Raw genomic sequence first — 23,431 nt, 5'->3', positions numbered from 1 at the left:
ACACAGCAACGAGACTTGCCAATCTAATAGAAAAAATGTAAGACCATATGGTGCAACAGTTTGTGAAATGAGACTTTCTAATAATTTTTTCCAAATTTTAAAAGTATATGTTGGTAAGAATTTTTTAAAACACACAATAATACATTTTGGACTAATAATATATTTTGAATGGTTATAATTAAACCTTAGGCTTCGTTTGAGGATAAATTATTTTAATAATTTTTTAATTTTTTTATAAAAATATATAAAAAATAAGAAAATAATGTGAAAATTTCTAATAATTTTTTAACTAAATATCTTAATTTCCAAAAGAGATTTTAATTTTAGAGTTACGGACCGTGCTAGGGAGCTCGAAAACGAGCTCCCCCGAATCCCCCTAATATATATATATATATATATATTTTTACAGCGGAAGAAGCAAGAAGAAGACGAAGAGGGGGAGGGGGAGGAAGGACTGGAGGGGGCCTAAAAAATGGACTAGAGGCGGAGGTGGGCGGAGGCGACGCGACGAGCTCGGCTGGGCCGACGACCGGCGGGCAGACGAGCTCGGCTGGGCGACGAGCGACGAGCTCGGCTGGGCCGACGATCGGCGGGCGGACGAGCTCGGCTGGGCGACGAGCTCTTTCTCTCCCTCTCTTTCTCTCCCTCTTCCTCTGCTCTGCGTTCAAAAATGACGGGAAAAAAAGACAAAAAAAAAAAAACCTAAAGCCCAAAACGACATCGTGTTGGGCTTTAGGGGATTCGGGGCGAAATACTCGAGTTACCAATCTTTATCCATAGAGTTACATACCTGAGCCAAATTGCAACTTTTTATCCTTGAAAACTTTTACCTAATTTAAATTTTACCTTTTTATTTATTTATTTTTATTTCTCCAATCCATCACTACACAAATTCTCTGTTCAGTTCTTGTAGGGTATCTTTTCTTCGCTTCGTCTCACGTTTTGGAGAGATCCTCTGTTTCCATTCTGTTTTTTCATCTTCTGATCTTCAAACAAAGGTAATGCCCGATAACCAATCCCTCTTTTTTTGCATATAAATAAAGTTCAAAAATAGATTTTTTTAATTTTTTTATTATTTGAATTTTCTTGTCCATGCTTTGAATTATCCATATCTATATAAACCTTATAAAAACACAAACGTTACTCTGGTTTTACTTGTTTGCTCTTGTGGGTTCTCTGATCTAGGGCTTTTTGGTACTTCTTGTGCATATATTTGGATTTTTGAGCATCTGGGTCGCTTTCGTTTTGGTCAAAATTTAGACCCTTCTGAGTGTGTGTACTAATTTTGATATCTGAACTAATGAAACTGTAAAGGGTTATTTAGGATTTGTAGTATTGGATGATGGCTCGGTTTATTCTTCCGTGCAAAGGTTCGGGTCTGCCGAAGACATGTCTCTTGGGTTTGATCTCCTCTGGCCATGTGATTACCCAATCCCACTTACTTATTGGTAACTGTTTGTGTAGTTCCATTTTTTCTTTTTCTGATTGATTCTCGAGAAAGCAGAGGAAAGAAAATGAAATGTTGGAAATATTATAGCTGCCTGCCTACTAGGGTTGAAATGTTTTTGTCATATTCTGAGTTTTCCTTTGATTCCATAAAGGTTCACAAATCATTGTTGCTTCTGTTGTTATTGTTGCTGCTCTAATTCCCCCCCCCCCCCCCCCCGGTTGTATCTTTTGTGAGTCATTATTTGTAAATGAGAAAGTACTGCATACATTCAGTTTGACTGTTGATAGTTGGGTTTCTTATTGTTTTTCTGCATATATTGGTTTTTGTTGATTTTTTTTGGCTCTTTTTTGGCTCTTTTTTTGCTTTGTAATGCAAATTTAGCTTTCATGGGAATCTTATATATCTTCTGAAAATTTAGATGTATACTACGTATCTGCCTTGACTTTGCTCATAGAAAATTGTCTTCTATCCTAACATTGCATGTTAAAACTCACATTTCTGATGTGTTATTGCAGTTTCAAGCCTCTTGTTGTGGTAGTTCTGTTGGGAATCCTGCTAAAAAATTCTCCAGATATAGGCATTACCTTAGCTTAGAGGTTGGTACACATTTCATACAATAACTTCTTACATCCAGGATTTCCAGGTGCTTCTGTACTTGGTTCATTTCTTTTGGTCACTTCAAGCTTTGGAATTTCAATTAGAGATTTTAATAATTTGTCTGTGTTACTAGGTTGCACATCGGAAAAATTATCGGTTTCCTTGCCCTTCATTACCCGTGAGTTGTTATTGTTGAATTTATCACTCCCCTCATAAATTCACATTATGTCAATTTTCATGCTCACTTTTATTCATTATGTGAATTTCAACCTTTTATAGAAGGCCAGGCAATTCAGCAGGAGGCTTATTTGTTCAGTTGCAACAGAACCCTTACCAAAGCAAGTTGAAGAATCCAAAATGGACATGCCCAAAGAAATTTTTCTGAAAGATTACAAGTTGCCTGATTACTACTTTGATACGGTATCTATGTACTTACTAATGAATTATTTATCAAAAAATAAGTTCATATCTGAATACATACAAATATGTATTATTAATAGTTATTCTTTTGATAGTGACATTTTGGTTTCTTCTGTAATTATGAATATTCAGGTTGATTTGAAATTTTCACTGGGCGAGGAGAAAACAATTGTCTGTTCCAAAATAACCGTCTACCCCAGAGTCAAAGGTAATATTGCAACTGGAATCGAATTGGTGAAGGAGTGTATGTTTCTTTAAATTTCTGGGTATTATTATTGTTAACAGCACAAAACTATTGGATTTACTTCAACTGGTTTTCACCTTTTTGTGTAGAAAGACTAAATGTCTCCATTCATTTATTTATTTGTCAAGTTCCATTCTTGTATGTTTCTTTGATATAAGCTTTCAGAATTGATTCTTCTTGTGATCTTATCTTGAGGAACAGGTTGTACTTCTCCACTAGTCTTGGATGGGCATGATATGAAGCTGGTTTCAGTTAAGGTCAATAGCAAAGAACTGAAGGTATGAAATATGTACAAGATTCTTGCTAAAGTTTATGCTTTATCATTTCAACTGCTCTGGCACATTAATTCATCAACATTGGTGTTTTCTCATTGCTCTCCACTGTTTGTTCTGAATTGTTTTTTTTTTTTATAAGTTAATGTTTGTTTGAATCATCACCAGAGGTAATTTTTATAGGTGATTTTTTTACTCTATTTTTATTGCCTTGTCATTTTATTATTTATTTTTACTTAGATCTTAATGCATTGTAATAAGGCATGCACATGTGAGTGTGTGCATGGATATCATAGCTACTAACCAAAGTATTTGCAACTTTTTTGGGTTCACATTTCACAAGGTTGCATTTTTAAACAACCTTGCATCGTCTAACTGCAAATCTTTGATATGTTTCAGGAGGAAGATTTCCACTTGGATTCACGCCATCTGACTCTCTCATCACTGCCAAGTGGCAAATTTACATTGGAAATTATTTCTGAGATACACCCACAAAAGAACACATCGTTAGAGGTGAAACAAACATTTCTTATTTTTACAATTTTTCTCTTCTGCATCTGGTGCTTCTCTCTCCTTCCAACTAATCATACTCCTTGCTGTAGGGGCTTTACAAGTCATCTGGGAATTTCTGTACCCAATGTGAGGCAGAGGGTTTCAGGAGAATTACATTCTACCAGGTTCATAACTTGACCAGTGATAGATTCTAGATAATTATAAAGTGAGAACTGAGATGTTAATTTGTTTTGTAATACACTAATGACTTCTGTTTTTGCACTATCAGGACCGTCCTGATATTATGGCAAAATACACTTGTCGCATTGAAGCTGATAAGTCATTGTACCCTGTGTTGTTGTCTAATGGAAATCTCATAGAGCAAGGAGACCTTGAGGTGAATTTATTTATTAAAACAGTTGTTTAAGTGTTATATTCTTAGATCCATTTTTAATTTTTGTTTCACTGCAGGGTGGCAAACATTATGCACTTTGGGAGGATCCCTTCAAGAAACCTTGCTATCTCTTTGCTTTAGTTGCTGGACAGTTGGAGAGCAGAGATGATACTTTTACCACTCGTTCAGGTCGTAAGGTGTCTCTTAGGATTTGGACCCCGGCACACGATCTACCCAAGACTGAACATGCCATGTATTCTCTTAAGGCGGCTATGAAATGGGATGAAGATGTGAGTCTCTCTCTCTCTCTCTCTCTCTCTGAAGCTATCCTTTGGATGCATACTTTGATCTATCTCCTTGATGTGGTTTCTAAAGCATGCTTTCTCATATATATGTATATATATATATGTTGTGTATGCATTCAGGTTTTTGGTCTTGAGTATGACCTGGATCTCTTTAATATTGTTGCTGTTCCAGATTTTAACATGTAAGTCTCAACATATTCAATGCTTCTCACGTATGTCGTTTTCCTTAATATTTGATGTGCTTTGTGATTTTCCCCTTTTAAATTACTAATTATTTAATGTATTGGTTTCAGGGGAGCCATGGAAAACAAGAGCTTGAATGTATGCTTTGTGAAATTTTTTTTGACTCTTGATTTCCATCTACCATGCATTTCATTTGATTGAAGTTTGTCTGACTTGGTTGTTGACAGATATTCAATTCCAAGCTTGTTTTGGCATCTCCAGAAACTGCTACAGATGCAGATTATGCTGCAATTTTAGGAGTTATTGGCCATGAGGTTTGTCATTTGTCTCATAAGAAGCAAGAAACTTAGATTTATTTATTTATTTTATTTTTTGTATTAATTTGGGTCTTATTTCTTGTGTATATTGTAGTATTTTCACAACTGGACTGGTAACAGGTTAGCTTACATTGCTACTCTATCGCAATTATTAAAATCTTGTTACTCTTTTGTATAACCTTTTTTTTTCTTCCGATCTTTCTCTTTTGGTTGATACTCTATTCTTTTTTTCTTTCTTTTCCGCAGAGTGACATGTCGAGACTGGTTTCAGCTTAGTCTTAAAGAAGGTCTTACTGTATTCCGTGACCAGGTCTGGGCACATTATTAATTACCAATTGACCATTGAAATGCTGAAAATATTTATTGTTTGATTGAGCTTGCAAGTCTCTAATGCATTCCTTGGGCAGGAATTTTCATCTGACCTGGGGAGTCGTACAGTAAAGCGGATTGCTGATGTTTCAAGGCTTCGAAATTATCAGTTTCCACAGGCATTTCCACTCCCCTTCTACAACTTCTAGTGATGCTTTTAGTCTTTGTTATGTAACATTAGTAGCTGATATGCTATACATAGCACATAAAAATATTTTTAATTGTTTGTGGATGTAATATTCATTTACATTGCGGATATAAATATAGAAAAAATATAATTTTTTTCCTCATCTCCACCGTATCCGTATCCTAATTGTTTGGAAACCGCAATGTCCGTGTCTATGTTCATGTTCGTGTTTTTGATCGTGACTGTGTTTGTGCTTCTTAGTTCATTTGGCTTCTAATAATGTATATGGAAAATCTAGTGAGTTAATTTGTCAAGAATCATACTCAATTCATCTAATTGAAGTTGCTGTTTTTTTATTATTGATTTGACTTATTGTGCTGCAATTAAGTGTTAAGATTTGTCTTGGTTTGCTAGGATGCTGGTCCCATGGCTCATCCTGTACGGCCACATTCTTACATTAAGGTCTGAAATTTTTTACTTAAGTTGCTCATCTTTGATAGATTTTAGCTTACTCTGGAGAGTTATTGACTATTTGCTCAGAAATTGTGTTCATGTTGCTATGTTTTTTTTTCTCTCTTGTGACAGATGGACAACTTCTACACAGGCAAGTTTCTGTATTTGTCCTCGAGGGAGGGGTGGTTGTTATTTAATTTATAAATAAATTATTTTGTGGACATGGAAATTGTATTTGCAATTGACTTGGCATATTTGAACATTTTGACCCTCTTTTGTGTTGTATTATTGGTTGCGGTGGCTAATCCGGGACATTCACTGGCTTCAACTTGCAGTGACGGTAGGGTTTTACCAAGTTTTCTTTCTGTCACTCTTTTTTTCTGTTTCTTTGGAAGGCACCTAACTGTTGTTTCTTTTGTTCTTGATTTTTTCTATTTTTTTTACAGGTGTATGAAAAGGTTTGAATCAATCTCTCTCTCTCTCTCTCTCTCTCTCTCTCTCTGGACAACAATGATTGTTTGGTCATCGCTGGTGTATTTTTTGTATCTTACTATCAGGGAGCTGAAGTTGTCAGGATGTACAAGACCTTATTGGGAAGCCAAGGATTCAGAAAAGTAAAATGCGTTTAAACTAGAGCGTATTTAATTCTTTATTTTACATGTGAGGGAGCTGTTTTTCCTTACTTGCAAACACTTCTTTTTCCTATTTCAGGGCATGGATCTATATTTCAAGAGACACGATGGGCAAGCTGTAACCTGTGAAGATTTCTTTGCTGCAATGCGAGATGCAAATGATGCAGATTTTGCTAATTTCCTATTGTGGTATGTTGTCACTTGTCAACTAGCTTTCTCTTGTTTTAAGTTTCATCAGTTTGATCTGATGCTTGTATCTTTTGATTGAATGAAAAATTTTAGGTATTCACAAGCTGGAACACCTCGTGTAAAGGTTACTTCATCCTACAATAAGGAGGCTCATACTTATTCTTTAAAGTTTAGGTATAAACTCTGAGAAATTTGATTGACAGTTATGGTTCCCCGCATATTGGCTCATGATATCATAAATGAAGTGTTTTTTCGATTGCATTTTCACAGTCAAGAAGTGCCACCGACCCCAGGGCAGCCAATGAAAGAACCTATGTTCATTCCTGTGGTAGTAGGTCTGTTGGACTCACGTGGGAAGGACATGCCTCTTTCCTCTGTCTATCATGGTGGAAAGTTGGAGTCTGTTGCATGTAATGATCAGCCCATCTACAGTACAGTTCTTAGAATTACAAAGGTCAGTTCAGAAGAACCCCTATGGGATCCATTGTCCCCACTTTTAACCATTGACATTTGTGATGTGGAATCTTGGCTAGGTGTGGGTAATGATGTGGAACTAATATAAGTTGGTTCAGCATATGATATCCCCACAAAGAACTAGTTTTTTGAGTAAAACAAACTCAAACTAAAACTGGGAAACTTAGGCTAGTCAGTTCGTGTTCTGGTTGCTGAGTGAACTCAAGCTTTACATGAAATGACGTATAAAGGGCCAGCAAGTAACCCATTCAAGCTTCCCCACATACAAGCCGAGTACTCAATAAAGGGCATGTAGGCTTTTTATGTGCAACTAGACAGAGTCTTATCTATTCAAGGCTCTCCAATGTGTCTCATCATTCTTAAATAGGTCTATTTCTGGATGGTGGCAGTGGCAGAGAAGGTCATTTTAGGGAGACTTAATCTACATGTTCTGTAGAATCACATTGTGTCATATTTGTAGCATGGTATTTCTTTGGAGTCTAAGAATTAGGACCACGGGTTAATGAAAGACGCTACTGGAATTAAGTGACCTAGATGCATCCTTCCTAAGTAATAAATAATGAAGAGTATATGTCTCTCTACTTCTACTTGCATAATTATTGATTGCCATATTGATGATAAGCAGAAAGAAGAAGAATTTGTATTCTCTGATATATCTGAGCGGCCAATTCCATCTATATTACGGGGATACAGTGCTCCTATCCGACTTGACTCTGATCTTGCTGACAGTGATCTGTCATTCCTTCTTGCTCATGATTCAGATGAGTTCAACCGGTAAGTCTGTCTTGTAACATCATCTCTTTTATCTTACTTAAAAAAAAGAAGAAGAAGCTCTTTTTACCATATATTTGAGCAAATAATTGAAAGAATTAATGAATGTTTGTTCATGCTTTAGTTGGGAGGCTGGGCAGATACTGGCAAGAAAGCTGATGCTCAGCCTGGTTGCTGATTTTCAACAAAACAAACCATTGGCTCTAAATCCACAGTTTGTGCATGGGATCAAAAGCATACTTTGTGACTCTAGCTTAGACAAGGTATTAAATTTTTTTTTCTTCTTTTTTTTCCTTCCTTTTTGGGTTGCTTTCTTTCCAAGGAAACAAAACAATCGCACCAACCAACCTTAAATGCTTGGTATTATCCAGGAGTTCATTTCGAAGGCAATTACTCTGCCTGGTGAAGGAGAGATCATGGACATGATGGAAGTTGCTGATCCTGACGCTGTTCATGCAGTCCGATCTTTCATCAAAAAGCAGCTTGCTTCTGAACTGAAAGAAGAGTTTCTCAACACGGTATACATCTTTTATGGACTTGTGTTTAATATTTCTCTAACTTCTTACTATATCATGGTTTTGAATTTAACTTGGCTTTGCATGCTTTCACAGGTAAAAAACAACAGGAGTTCAGAGCAGTATGAGTTTAACCATTGGAATTTGGCGAGACGAGCTCTTAAGAACATTGCACTTGGTCTGTGTTATATAGAATCATTCTTTGCAAGATGGCTCTAGTAGAAATTTGATAACAAACATTACTTTTGTTTTGCCATGGGTTTTTGTTCAGTAATGACATTTATCTTTTGTTTTGTGCGTAGGATATCTCGTGTCACTTAACGATCCAGAACTTACTGAGCTTGCATTGCACGAATATAGAACTGCCACAAATATGACCGAACAATTTGCAGCTCTTGCGGCCATAGCCCAAAACCCCGGACAAACACGTGATGATGTTTTGGCCGACTTCTATAGCAAGTGGCAGCATGACTTCTTGGTAAGCCTCTTTCTTAATTTGTTTGAATGAGATTTTGCACAAGTTTTTTGCTTTAGAGTTGGGAATTATTCTGGGTATATTTTAGTACCTGTAGTGCCTAGTTGAACTTCTCCGTTGGTTACATTATATTAGTGGTTGTCTAAAACAGTGTTTCCCAAAGTTATTAAGGTTGCTAGAAAAATGATTGAACATATGTCCTTTCTAGGAAGATCTATGAATTTTGTATGCAATGAAAGTGTCCAAGGTGTGTTTATGCTTCATTTCATATAGTCTTGTTCATATTGGTTGATTCTTTGAAAAGCCAAAAGATATTAAGGGAACTAACTATTGGTAGAGGGTTTTAAAAAGTAGTTCAAAATAATGTGTATTTTGAGGTGGATCTTCCCAAATTAGATTTTCTCTCGAGTGTGTATCTGAGATGAAATGGTAACTGGGGGTAGGGATGCACCTCGTCGGAGGATTCTCTTCCTCGGAGGTTGTACTTTTGATCTTGAAGAAGAAGGGGAAGATCAGATTGGGCGGCGGCGATTGGTGATTGTGGAGCGCGGGTAGGGCCTTCCCAGAGCTCTTGTTCTCTGCGGTTATGAGGTACGCTGGTGTCGTCAAAAATTTTGGAGGGCCTCACAGGAACCAGGGTGACTAGCGTACTTGGGGCGTTTGATTGGGGGGCGTCGGAGCGTGGCTGTGTGGATTCGAGGAGAGGAGGATGGCCCCTGTTTAGTGTAAATCGTGGCCACGACGAGTGGTAGATGAGAATAGATTTTTGTGCTGGAATTTGATTTTGGTGGTGGCTGGGAGGGGTTTGCTTTGGTTATGGAGGGTTTTGCCTTTGGGGATGGCTGGGTCCGCAGAAACAAGTGTCCACAGCGGGTGGTTGTATCACGTGGGTTACCGCTGATGAGTGAGGCAGTACTTTGGGATGGGGATGAGGGGGATGTTGTGGTTCGGGCAAGAACTGAAGGGGAGTGGTTTCAGAAGTTGGATCGAGCAGTGGTGGGGAGGGTGAGGGTATGGGGGGCTAAAGGGTTAGACACTCTGGTGGTTGTCGCTTGCGCACATCGATGGTGGAAGTCGCCGGGGGAAGTGGAGGTCCATGGAATCGGAGGTCAATTTTACCTATTTGTCTTTCGTTCGTGGCCTGAGGCGAATAGTGTGATGCGTCAGCGGTGGACGATTGATGGTCAAGATCTGACTCTCGGTGGTTGCCGGATTCGCTTTGTATTGATGGTAGGAAACTTGCTTTGGTTTGCAGCAACTGGATACAGATTTTGGGATTTCCGATTCATCTTCGTAGCACTAGGGTGTATCGACAGATCGGGGATAGATGTGGTGGTTTTCTGACGATGGATGAGTCGTTGGACCTGTTGGGGTGTGTTTGGATGAAGGTCCGTGGCCTGGTCGGAGGGATTCCGTCGCAGATTTTAATCCGATGGGGTTCATGGCATTACAAGCTTCCAATTTGGTCGGAAACTGGACCAGTGGTGGTGGTGGTAGATGCTTCGACGGCGGGAGATTCTTCGGGTGAGATTTGGTCGGATAAGGTAGGTGTGAATCATGGACGGCGAGTGCGCTGGTCAATCCGTGGCCAGTCTGACAGCGGGTAAGGACTAGGCTAGGTCTCCTCCGATTCTTTCTCAGTTGATGGTTTTTTGGCCTGATATTTGTGATCAGGAGGGACAGTGGTTGGGGTGCGCGGTCGATTATGAAATTAGGATGGACTCTGTTGGTTCAACAGATCGTTGGGCTGAGGAGGATGAAAATTTACCTCTGGTTCTGCACCCATTGGCGATGGAGATTGGGGAATTTGAGGTTGGTGCGACTGCTATTGATACGGAGCCCATGGCAGCTGGGTTTGCTGGCGATGAACTTCCTGGTCCGGGAGAGGTGTCGGATTGGGTGTTATCGCAAATTAAGAAGGTAAGTTCTCTACTTGGGGTCTCCTTTGTTGGCCATGAAGATGAAGCTATGAGGCTGTTTTTGGCCATTGAAGCTTCGTGGAGGGGGATTGCTCCTGTGGGGAAGCAGTTATAGGTTGTTGGGCAAAAGGCCAAGGGTGCTAGAGAGCTACAAAACTTACAGTGTACTGTCAATTATGATCGGCGGGCACAAGAAGGTGGTCGGGTCGTCAGGAAGGATCGTGTTACTCATTCATTGTTGCCATGCGGTTAAAAATCTTATCTTGGAATGTGCGTGGACCAGTGTTTTAAAAAGCCCTAGGTGCATTGAGGCGCCAAGGTCACCTAGAGCCTAAGCCCCGAGGCGCGCGCCTCACCAAAGCGAGGCGCAAGTTATAGAAGTTAAGCAAAATATTAATAAAGCATAATTTCCAATATAAACAAATATTTAATATGTATATTATTAATTTTTTTAATAAGAAAAAAATAATAATTAATTTTTTAATATATATATATTATTTAATTTATTTATTATCTATTAATATGTATATTATTATCTATTTATTATCTATTAATTTTTTAAATTTATTTATTTAATATGTATATTATTATCTATTATTTATTTATTATCTATTATTATCTATTAAGCAAAATATTAATTTTTAATATATATATAATTAATTTATTTAATTATTATTTTACATATTATCTATAAGTATATTATATATTATATAATAGGTATGGTATAATATTATATATATAAATCAATCATATTTTATATATTATAATCAATTATATTTTATATATTATAAGTATATTGTATATTATATATTATGTATTATATAATCGGTATTATATAATATTATATATATATATATATATATATATGAATACAGAAGATATAGGGAGAGATAGATCGCGAGAGAGAGAGAGAGTGATCATGAACGAGAAACGAAACAGAAGAGAGAAATCGCGATCGCGATCGTGACAGAGAAGGCGAGAGAGAGAGAGCTTGCAATCGTGAAACAGAAACGAAGCAGAAGAGAGAGAGAGCGATCGTGAAGCAGGAGCAAGAAGAAGACAGAAAGAAGGGAAGAGAAGACGAAGCAGAAATGAAGCAGAGGAGAAGAAGCAGAGAGAGGAGAAGAATCAGAGAAGAGGAGAAGAGAGCAGAACCTGGGAGTGGAAGAAAGCCGAGGCGCACAAGGCGCTCGCCTTGCGCTTCGTAATAAGGCACTCGCCTCATCGCCTAGGCAGCGCTTCACCTGTGTCGCCTCGCCTCACCATGACCGAGGGGCAAAGCTGCGCCTTGCCTCGCCTTGAGCTTAGGCGCGCACCTAAGCGCGCTTTTTAAAACACTGGCGTGGACTAAATGATAGGGGAAAAAGGGTGATGGTCAGGGCAGTGTTGCGGAAGGTGAAAGTGGATGTTGTATGTTTTCAGGAGACTAAAATGGAGCATATTGATGGAGAGGTGGCTAGGGAGGTTGGGGGGGGGGGGGTTTGTGGATTGGACATTCTTACCAGCTGTTGGGGTGGCCGGGGGAATTCTAGTATGCTGGGATCGGCGGGTGGTTGACAAAGAGGAGGAGATGGGTGGTTTCTCGTTGTCTTGTCTTTTTTGCTGTATTGGGGATAACTTCCGATGGGTGTTTACAGGCGTGTATTGGCTGGTGAGAGGGTCAGATTGGGCTTTCTTTTGGGAAGAATTACTGAGTATTGCTTTTTGATGGGTGGTGCTGTGGTGTGTAAGGGGGGATTTCAATGTGGTGCGTTGTGCGGAGGAGAAGTTGGGTTTGGGTCCAGTAGCGGGTCCTATGCGGGATTTCTCCTTATTAATTGATGACTTGGAGTTGATTGATTTGCCAATGTAGGGGGGTAGCTTTACTTGGTCTGGAGGTCGGGTGTTTTCACGTCTGGATTGCTTTCTAATTTCTAGCAATTGGGAGGAGCATTTTCCTCGTGTGATTCAGCGAAGATTGGAGCGTCTTGTTTCAGATCACAGGCCGGTGCTGTTGGATAGTGGTGGGATTCGGAGTGGTCCAGTGCCATTTCGGTTTGAAAATATGTTGTTGCAGTCAGTAGGGTTTGTGGATATAGTTCAGTTGTGGTGGGTAGGTTATGATGTGGTGAGAGATCTAAGTAATAGGCTGGCTCAAAAATTAAAGCTTCTAAAGGCAGACTTGCGTCGGTGGAATAAAGAGGTGTTTGGTCAGTTGGAAACTCAGAAGTCTAATCTTTTGACGGCATTGTAGGGATGGGATGATGAGGAGGTTGAAGGGAACTTGTTTGCTGAGGACTTGGCGGCCCGTGAGGGGGTGTGAAAACAATTTGGCCAGGTGGCTCATATACAGGAGGTTAGTTATCGTCAGAGGTCGAGATGTTTGTGGTTGAAAGATGGGGATCGGAATACTAATTTTTTTCACCGTATGGCGAATGCTCATCGTCGGGTGAATCAGATTGGGAAGATTCGGGTTAACGGTGTGTTGTTATCCTCAGAAAAGGAGGTAAGGGAAGGCGTTGTAAGCTTCTATCAGCACCTGTTTCGAGGGAAAGATGACTGTTGGAGGGCTGGGTTGGATGGTGTTTAGTTTGCTGCTATTTCGGAGGCGGATGGGCACATGTTGGAGAGGCCATTTTTAGAGGAGGAGGTTTCAAGGGCTTTGCAAAAAATGCCTGGGGACAAGGCGTCAGGACCGGATGGTTTTACTATGCTTTTCTTCTAGCAGTGTTGGGATGTGGTGAAGGCAGATGTATTAGCTTTGTTTGCTTAGTTTTATCAGAGAGGGCAATTCGAACGGAGTCTTAATGCCATTTTTATAGCTTTGATTCTGAAGAAAGGCGGGGCAGAGGATATTTGGGATTTTCATCCTATTAGCCTGTTGAGGAGTGTGTACAAGCTTCTGGTGAAAGTTCTGGCTAACATATTGTGAGGTGTCTTGGAGGGGTTGGTGTCAGAATCCCAGAATGCCGTTGTGGGTGGGCGTCAGATTTTGGATGCTGTGTTGGTAACTAATGAGTGTGTTGACTTGCAGATTCGGCAAGTGCAACCTGGCATTATTTGCAAGTTAGACATTGAAAAGGCGTATGATAATGTGAATTGACGATTTTTGTTGTATATGTTGGAGCGGATGGGGTTTGGGATGTTGTGGAGGCAGTGGATTCAGTTTTGTATTTCGACAGTTAGGATGTCTATTCTAGTTAACGGGACGCCAGCAGGATTTTTCTAGATTCATAGGGGTTTGCGGCAGGGGGATCCTTTGTCTTCATTGTTGTTTATTTTGATTATGGAGGCCTTAGGGAGATTGTTATCTAATGCCGTTTAGAGGGGTCTGTTGACCGGTTTCGAGGTGGGCATGGATCTGCAGACCAATTTAGTGGTGGCTCATTTGTTTTATGCGGGTGATGCTCTTATTTTTTTGCGGAACGGAGGGTGGTCAGGTTGGTTATTTGAGGTGTGTTCTTCTTTGTTTTGAGGCGGTTTCGGGGCTCCGGGTGAATCTGGGAAAGTCTGAGATGATTCTGGTTGGTGAAGTGGGTCATCTTTCTACATTGGCTGCTATTTTGGGGTGCAAGATGGTGGCTCTGCTCACAACGTATTTGGGGTTACCTTTGGGTGCTTCTTTTAAGGCCAAATGTGTGTGGGACGGGGTGGTGGATAGGGTGCAACGTCGGCTAGCAGGTTGGAAGCGGCAATATTTGTCAAAAGGGGGGCGACTCACTCTGATAAAGAGTATCCTCTCCAGTATCCTGACTTATTTCATGTTAGTTCACATCATTCCTGTGTTGGTTGCAAAGAGGCTAGAGTAGTTATAGAGGGATTTCTTATAAGGTGGAGGGTCTGCGTCTTTCCATTATCATCTTGTAGCCTGGGAGCAGATTTGCTTGCCTAAGGCGATGGTTTCTTTTAATTTGGCTCTTTTGGGGAAGTGGTTATGGTGGTTTGGGGTAGAGAGGGAGAGGTTGTGGAGGAAAGTGGTAGGGGCTAAATATGGGTTGGGTTGGGGGGATTGGAGTACGGAGGAGGTTAGCCAGTCGTATGGTCATGGTTTGTGGAAAGGTATTTGCTTGGGACGGGGGGAGTTTTGGTCGAGAGTAAGTTTTCAGGTGTGGGTGCGGGTGCGGGTGCGGGTGCAGGCCTGGGTTAGGTTTTGGAGGGACAGATGGTGTGGTGAGCTTCCATTGGAGGTGATGTTCCCGTTGATTTTTCGTGTTGTGATAGATCGGGAGGCGACAATGGCTTCATATGCTCAAGTGCAAGGCCATATGGTAGTGTGGCAAGTTGGGTTACGTCGGGAAGTGCAAGATTGGGAGGTGGTTCAACTGTTGGATTTGCTGGGCTTTTTGTATGGGCTTAGGTTTGGAAGGGTGGGGCGAGGATACTCTTAGGTGGGAGTGCTCGTAGTCCAAAGGGGTATTTTCTGTATCTTTTTTTTATCATGCGCTTACGGGTGGGGCTGGGGTGCCATTTCCATGGACGAATTGTTTGGGTGGTGGGTTGTCCGTCCAAAGTCGCTTTCTTTGTGTGGACAATAGTGTTAGGCCGTATTTTGACGATTGATAACTTGATTCGTCGTGGGCATATTTTGGTGAATTGGTGTTGTATGTGTTGTGGAGCTGCGAAGACGATGGACCATTTGCTAATTTGTTGTCCGTTTGCTTCATGCCTTTGGATGTTTATAGTTGCTATTTTCGGTTTGGCTTGGGTTCAACCAGGAACAGTCAGGGCGGTGTTGCAATGCTGGTGTGGGGGGAGGGTTGGGAAGAGCAGGCTTAAGACATGGATTATGACTGTTCACTGTCTTATGTGGCTAGTTTGGTTGGAGCGTAATAGGAGGGTTTTTTTGGAGGAGATGCGACCGGTGGCCTGGTTGGAGAGGCGTCTGTTCATAGTGTTACAAAGTTGGATTTCATTGGCAGTGGATTCGGATGCTTTGTCTTTTGTTGATTTTGCAGAGGACTTGTTTCCATAATTGTTTTGTTTTGTTTCTTTGCCTTGATGTTTCCAGCAGTTTGGTTTGTTGCTTCTAGCGGCTTGGGATTTCTTGTATTCTTTGCATTGTCTTGATGCTTTCTTAATAAAGTTTGCTTATTTATCAACAAAAAAAAAATATTGGTTGATTCGAAGAACCATTTGTGGTATGATACGTACCTAGTTGAATTTACACTATTTTGTATGCTTCTTTCCTTACAAATCCCTTGGAGGTCATATAGTTTGAAATTGTTTAACCTCAAGTTGAAGTTTGAAAAGCAATGCTTATCTGATCTAATTTTTATATTTGAATGTATAGTTTGCACTAAATGTTGTGCTCCTAAAAGCCATTTTGGCATAGAAGATAAATAATGTCTACTAGCTTTTGTATTGTAGTGTGAATTAACATTTCGAGCTTATCAACAGTCTAATATTGCTTTTAGCAACTTTTGTTAACCAACAACTGTCTTTAACATGTATTAACCATTTAAACTATTAAATCTCTCTGAGCGCATATATTGGCTTCGTTTGGGAAGTTGCTATTTTAGTAGGCTATTTTAGTTTTTGGCTATTTTAGCAGGCTAAAATTTTTGTGTTTGGGAAGATGATTGGATTTTTTTGTGATTGGATGTGATGTTTGTGAGAGAAAAAGTGAAATGATTTGTGGGTTTGATGTGATATTTTGTCTTATTAGCTATTTTAGCCTATTTTGTCTTTTTGTGAATTTTAGCCTAAACTAGACTATTTTTTTTCTTGCCAAACACCCCCAATGAATACGTATGCAACTTTTTAATATGACTTAATAACTGTCCTTATTGAGGTTTGCATTATGGTAAAAAGTGTTTTCCCAATTTTTGTGGTTTCTTTGGGATACTCGTATGCAGAGATAGAATGGGTGGCAACAAGGAAAGATTTTGCAATTCTTTTGACATAATATTGTTTTCCTTTTCACCAGGTTGTGAATAAATGGTTTGCTCTTCAAGCCATGTCAGACATTCCTGGGAATGTTGAGAATGTCAGGAACCTCCTAAACCATCCCGCATTTGACCTGCGTAATCCAAACAAGGTAGGTGACCTCTACACACACATGTAGACAGACACAAACACACGCATTTTTGCTCACACCAGTTGTTTTAAGTTATGTTACATGGACTCGGATATGACTATCGGGTCTGGGTGCATGTCCGGGCATCGGACCTTGAAAAACCTAAATTCTAAAATATTGGGATATGTATTCAAAAGTTGGATATTGGTACGGGGACACATCATGACCACATATATACTTCATTTTGTATAATATCCTTGGATAAATGTTGTAAATTATGTAGAAATGTATTTAAAATTAAATAGAATTTTAAAAAATATGGAAAATTTATGTCTTTCATTCATGTGAGAGGCTAAATTTGTTTATTTACTAGCAAATGCGAGTTTCTTTTTCTTCAAACATCGTAAAAAATTACAAGATCCAAGAGTTTAAATTAGGTAGGTGTGTTAGACACGTCACACTTATGCTTGTTATCATATCCGGTGGATGCAGGTTTCAACACAGATGTTTCATCCAAATTCATTTAAGTGATATATTTGTTTTTCATTTCTTTTTGTGTTTCAGGTATATTCGCTTATTGGTGGGTTTTGTGGGTCCCCTGTAAATTTCCATGCTAAGGATGGCTCAGGGTACAAATTCTTGGGTGAAATCGTGGTCCAGTTGGACAAACTGAATCCTCAGGTCTGATTAGAGAAGTCTCTTGAATCATTGGCTTGTATGATTATTACTTGTGTCGTGGCAACAAACTAAATGTCTTCCTGGATTACAGGTGGCCTCCCGGATGGTGTCAGCCTTCTCTAGATGGAAGCGATATGATGAAACCCGACAAAGCCTTGCTAAGGTAAAGCCATAGATGTTTTTGGCTTATATTGGTAAAAAGGGTTTTAACACGGTACATATTCTTAATTTTTGGCATTGTAAAAAATTGAAAAACGTTTCATGACTTTTTTTTACAGGCGCAGTTGGAGATGATCATGTCGGCCAATGGACTTTCAGAAAATGTGTTTGAAATTGCCTCGAAAAGCTTGGCTGCTTAGAAAAGGGTGGTTTTTACCTGTTTATTATACAAGAGGGCAAGAATCGAAGCTTGTGTGTTTTCGCTTCAACTAGTAGTCACAGAGAGATACTAAACCATATTATAACATTTCTTGTGAGATTTAATAAATATATGTTTTGGAATCAACAAATTGGAGTGCTTCTTTTGTAAGATGATGACCATTCAAAATTTCAGTGCACTTCACGCAGTTGCTTGTTTTTCCTTTTTAGGCTCTGTTTGTTTAGACATAAAAGGTTTTCCAAAATATTTTTATATAATTTTCATGTTTGGATGCATATAATATAATATTATGTAACTATTTTACACAACCTTTAACATAACCCAATAGAGAATTGACATTTTACACAATATTTCATTCCGCACAATCCTCTATTCTATGCGTTTCGGTTGATGTATGGATGAACTACTTTGAGGATGTTTGGTTTAGCTTATTTAAATAGGTCGGATTATCATTGTGGGCCTAAGATGAGGCCCATGAAATACAAGGAAGCCTTTCGAATTATTATTGTGGACCCGGGATGAGGTCCACAAAATAGAGGGGAGCCATTCTCTAAAAGGGTTTTGTATTTCTCACTTATTTGGAGGCACTCCATAGATTTTAATAATAGAAAGACAAATGATCATTTTATCTCTATTTTTTTTTCTATGTAAGATGATCATGTGACTTAGGGGTTGTTTGGAATGATCTGAATAAGTGTATTTTTTATCTTTTTACGAAAAGATGTGCAGAAAAATAGAGAGATGATGTGATGAAAAAAGATAAAAAGATGAATTATTTGGGACATTCCAAACTTGACCTTATTATTGAGTAGGCATGTAACTGCGTGGTAAGGTGAATTTATCAAATAAATTTTCACGTCCTTACATATACCAATAGATGCAAATAGGACTGTAAACTTATTGTGGGAGAATTATGCCAAAAATCTTATCATTATGAGTGTTTTTAAATAAATAAATAAAAGTGTTAACCATTTGAATCCAAAAGTCTATGGTTTATGCTGTTGATGATTTGGTGAAGGAATATTTCATTGAACACTAGGTCAACACTAACATTCAGTTTGAATAGAGTGATTTGGTGAAAAAAAATAACAAATGAAGAGAGTGAGTGTTTTTTTTTCACTTCATGTTTAGTTTATAAATTAGATCAGAAGTGAGATTCTGTGGAAGACAAATAGATTGATTGTATAATTTTCATAATACCGAGATTGTCCATTGAAATACAAAGGAATTACTTATATTCTTATATTGCATGCTTTGTTTTTTAATCATTCAAACATGATAATGAAAAATACAACGATTTTTTTTTTTTAATTTTCTTATCTAGATGAGAGAAATTATTTAGTGGTTTCGATATATAACGGATATATTGCGCTCTTTTGTCTCTTAATTTTGAGGTAAAATAGTCATGTGACTTCATATTATTAAGTGAGTACATAACTCCGTGATAAGCTCGATTACTAGATAATTTCTTGTTATCATAGAGAATTATGTCAATTCTTATGTCAAAATACTAAAAGTTATGGTTGTGGTTTGATGATTTTAGTGAAGGAATATTTCATTGAACACTAAGGCCTCGTTTGGAAACATGTTATTTTAATATTTTTTTGACTTTGTAAGAAAAAATGTGTAGAAAAGTAAAGAGAGTTACGTGACAATTTATAGGAATTTTTTGACTAAAATATATAATTAATAAATGAAGCATAAGTCAACTCTAGCTCTAAATTTTAAGCTAAGTTTTGAAGTTCTTTCAATCTTAATCCCATGTTTCTATATAAGTGTGTGCATTAAGTTATGTTTCTTTAATTCCTATTATTATTTTTTTAGGTAATATATTACCTTTTGCTATCAATTATCCAATCAACCACCCTCACAAGGATCACTCTAAAAACAATAACCACCCCTACAAGGACGGACTTGAAGTGTTGCTATGCCTTCAAGGCATAATAGCCACTTTACCCTTTTATGGAAGATCATCCCAACTGTCTTTTGATGATTTGAAACGTTATATTATAAGATTTGTCAAGAATATTATGTATGTAAAAAATCAACTTAATCGGATATACGAATCTCATGATTTGATCTTAATTGTTTTTAAAAATTTATAAAAGTTATGTTAACTGTTAATTCTTATAAAAATAAATGTATTTGTATTATAGGACTGTAGATATCCACTCAAGTTAGATTATTTGCATGGTTGATCTATTCGATGAAATCTACAATATTAATGATTTGAATTACCGAAAGAGACTCGAGACGACACTTCACAACGGAGCACAACAGGATCCCCAATCCCACAAGGACTCCCAATCCCACAAGGACATATGATGTGTTGTGCAAGAGACCATGGCCAAAGTAGGGCTGCCCCATCAGCCTAGGGGGGTGAATGTATGAAAAATCCACTTGTGGCAAGTTGTGGTGGACCCGGACAAACTAAAGTTGTAAAGAATTACAGCCTTTTCATGCATAGAATTGAGGTATAAAGTAAATATTCTTTAAGCCCAAATGCTGGTCCTTTTATGCATTGAAAAAGTGGCAAGTAAAAAAAAAAAGGTTAGTTTAAAAGGCTTTTATCCTTAAGAGTGAGGGACAGATAAAAAGAAAGTAATGACTTTAGCCTTTTGGTACATGGAATTGAAGTATAAAGTAAATCTTCATTAGCCCCAATGTGAATGTGAATCCTAGTGAAAGATATGCCAAAACAAGGTTAGTTTAAAAGAGGTAGAGATAGAAAAGTTAGTTTAAAAAAGACTCTTTTAAAGAGAGAGGAGTCATGCCAAACATGGAAGTGAAATGCATACTATATTGTTTGTTTTATGTTGGCCAACAACTAAATTTGTTAGTTTTTAGAATAAATAAATTTTAAAACATCTATTAGCTAATAATTAAATCATCTAATTTTATAAATTTTATAAAATAATAAAAAAATATGATATTAATTTTTTGTGTGCATTAAAATTTTTATTTTTTATATTTTATAAAAATTTTATACAACTAAACTTATAATTTTCTAGTTATGAGATGCAAAATAGTCAAAATATGGGAGTGTGAATATCAATTTTTTTTTTAATGAACAAATATTATTTTTTCACAAATATAGCACAAGTTAACTACTAATGATGATGACAATAAATAAAATATAATAAAGATAAAATGATTATTATGATTTTGTTAGAATTTAAGTGAAGGTAATTGAGAGTTGCTATTGCTTTTGACAAATGTTTTCTTACTATTTTTTTGTTTTATTTTTTTTTAAAAATAGTTGCCGACATAACATGTTTGATAAATGTTAAAAATATTAATTTTTTTGTTAATGGTAAAGTTTGGGTGATATGTAATATATTTTGTAATTTAAATCAATAATGTAAAATGAATGTGTTTTTAAGATTGAAATTAGTAATAATCTAAGCCAAACATAGTTTTTCTATTTTTATCAAGTGGTTAAGGACAACAATTTTAAATTATTTTACATTTTTTTATGATACATATTTTAAATAAAAAATAAAATTATTTTGAATTTATTAACCAGTGTTTAGCATACTTGTTAAAAAAAAAAAAATCTTATTTATATTTTTATTTTGAGAGAGAAGAAAAGAGGGGTAAGGAGTGATTAGGAGAGATGAACCAACCGTGCAAGTTAGTTCTAAGTGGCGGGTAAAGGGGGAGAATTTTCAGGGTGGGGCCAACCTTACGCAGGGGTGCGCACGAAAGCCATCGAGAAGTGGCTGGCCACACGTGCACACGATTGACAATACGAAAAGCTTTCTTTATTAAAACAATAATTAAAACTTTTGTGCGTGGACAAATTAGTTTTGGTCCCATTGATATGACAAAACTACCCCTATGAAAAAACCACAAAATAAATACAATGTCCCCCTCTTCAATAAAATAATATAATCTTGTCCAAATATTAACCTACTTCTCAGCTGCAATCAAAGTTTATGATAATTGTAAGGAATGAGAGGGGTTGGAAATTCCATTTTTATGGTTGTCAATGAAAATATTATATTTGAAATATGTCCCCTAGGTAATGAATGGGAGTTATGAGGAGTCATTAAATATGTGACAACATTTAAAAGTATGTAAAATTCTTTAAGATAAATTATATACTTTTTTTGAAATTAAAAAAAATATATATAATAAGCTTTATAAGTTTAATATAATTATAGTGAATTTTTTTAAAGATTTTAATTCATATAACTTGGCCTATTTTTATAAAAAATTCATTAATTTCATAAATGAAAAAATGATATTATAATCTCTTTTACATTGAAATATATATTTTACCTTGCGTTTTCATGCAATTTATATTAGTTTTGATTTCTTTAACCTTACTAAGATAGAGATCATTGTAATTATATCAAAATTATGGTATTTATTGTATTTTCTCCAAATTTCAAGAAAGGTGAATGTAATTTACTCAATTATTTAAAAAAATGTCTGAAATTTTCTTTTTGTTGAGAATTTTCACATCATAATGACAATTTACGTTAACATGAACCATTAATTGAATTTTATTATGTGATTATGGTTGTGGCGGAATAAAATATTGGCCCAAGTCCGAAGAAATTAGGCAAAGCAATTCAAAAGAAGGGAAGACCCAGATGATTTTTTAAGGAGCCCATTAGAGACAGCTGGTAGTACAATGATGCGTAGCTAGGAGCATGAGAAGCAATGATGAGTACATATCTCTTTCTAGAAGGAGATTCGCAGAATGTAAGAGGGGACATCAGATTCATCTTTATCTAATGATGGAAACATCAAGACAACAAATACATGAGTATAGGTTGGGCTTACTAGATGGTTAGTACATTTGATCAACCTAATCCAATGAACACAATTCTTGCCAAGTTGGCCACTAGCATTTGACATAATCTAAATTGTCCATAAGAAGATGATCCAACGATCAAAGGCAAAGGTAATTTCACCATTTGCCTGACCAAAGCAAGGAATGGACAGAATCCTCGAATCGAACATTGATCCAACGGATGGGATTCAAGTCAGGAAAATTGTAAAAGGCGAAGCAGATGAAGCAAAGATGATAGACCAGAGGTAATCCAAGAATCCTCTTTAAATATAAATACTTATGGCTAAACAATATTTTGACTTGATCGTCGGAGGGTCCTCTCCACTAATCCTGGTTGGGAGTGATCACTGATGTTTTGGTTTCTCTTAACATAGTAAAGAAAGGAACACATGATCTCGCTTTTCCAGTAGAGAAGAATTTTACCTTCCACAATGATCTATAACTATCAAACATTAATATGAAGTCCTACATCAATACATATAGGCCAGTGATTCTTTATTTTCAAAATCTCTCTATTTTTTTTTCTTAAATGTTCATATTTATTAAATTATGTTTTGAAATTATTGTAGATTATGAGTATTTTGAAAGAGTGATAGATAAATTTGAAAACAAAGAATCTCATATATATATATATATTTTTTGAACTAAGAATTTCATGACATACATACGGAGTAAAGCTATCATTTGATATGCCAATTTAATTGTCAACACAATATTGCAAACATAGATAAGTGGTAAGATCTATTATATCAATTTTATATTGACTAATAAAATAACAAATATAATATTATTCCATATTGCACCCCAATTAAAGTAAGGGCAAATTACTAATAGGTCTTATTTTTGGGACTTATTACTCATTAAGTTTTATTGATAAATTTATCAGTCTCTCTTATTTTTATAAATAAATTTACAATAATAAATTTATTAGTCAAGACCTGTAGGTATACAAGTTTAGTAAATATGGCTGAGTGATA

General features: G+C 37.0%; 1 protein-coding gene across 1 annotated transcript; it reads left to right on the top strand.

Moving 5' to 3' along the window:
• Positions 1 to 1,142: 1,142 nt before the first annotated feature.
• LOC114281811 (puromycin-sensitive aminopeptidase) lies at positions 1,143 to 17,837 on the top strand. The gene is made up of 33 exons (XM_082902536.1): positions 1,143 to 1,420; positions 1,966 to 2,046; positions 2,181 to 2,225; positions 2,327 to 2,467; positions 2,600 to 2,675; positions 2,913 to 2,989; positions 3,383 to 3,496; positions 3,586 to 3,660; positions 3,765 to 3,872; positions 3,947 to 4,159; positions 4,295 to 4,356; positions 4,468 to 4,495; positions 4,585 to 4,671; positions 4,769 to 4,794; positions 4,921 to 4,984; positions 5,082 to 5,162; positions 5,585 to 5,632; positions 5,756 to 5,774; positions 5,959 to 5,963; positions 6,070 to 6,081; positions 6,181 to 6,237; positions 6,335 to 6,444; positions 6,538 to 6,618; positions 6,715 to 6,898; positions 7,544 to 7,692; positions 7,814 to 7,952; positions 8,061 to 8,207; positions 8,301 to 8,382; positions 8,507 to 8,682; positions 16,504 to 16,614; positions 17,158 to 17,274; positions 17,363 to 17,434; positions 17,550 to 17,837. The coding sequence occupies exons 1-33, from the start codon at positions 1,340 to 1,342 to the stop codon at positions 17,628 to 17,630; spliced, it is 2,949 nt and encodes a 982-aa protein (XP_082758662.1). The 5' UTR covers positions 1,143 to 1,339; the 3' UTR covers positions 17,631 to 17,837.
• Positions 17,838 to 23,431: the final 5,594 nt, after the last annotated feature.

The sequence above is a fragment of the Camellia sinensis genome, chromosome 13, assembly GCF_055761805.1.
Source record: "Camellia sinensis isolate YWXY chromosome 13, ASM5576180v1, whole genome shotgun sequence".
Classification (NCBI taxonomy): domain Eukaryota; kingdom Viridiplantae; phylum Streptophyta; class Magnoliopsida; order Ericales; family Theaceae; genus Camellia; species Camellia sinensis.
This window is presented reverse-complemented; position numbering and strand designations above follow the sequence as displayed.

Bases quoted from the DNA above. Each gene is read 5' to 3' on its own strand.
- LOC114281811 (XM_082902536.1), top strand. From the start codon at position 1,340: ATGATGGCTCGGTTTATTCTTCCGTGCAAAGGTTCGGGTCTGCCGAAG. The intron at 4,985-5,081 runs GTCTGGGCACAT...TTCCTTGGGCAG, and splicing joins TTACTGTATTCCGTGACCAG to GAATTTTCATCTGACCTGGG. The intron at 6,899-7,543 runs GTCAGTTCAGAA...GATGATAAGCAG, and splicing joins CAGTTCTTAGAATTACAAAG to AAAGAAGAAGAATTTGTATT.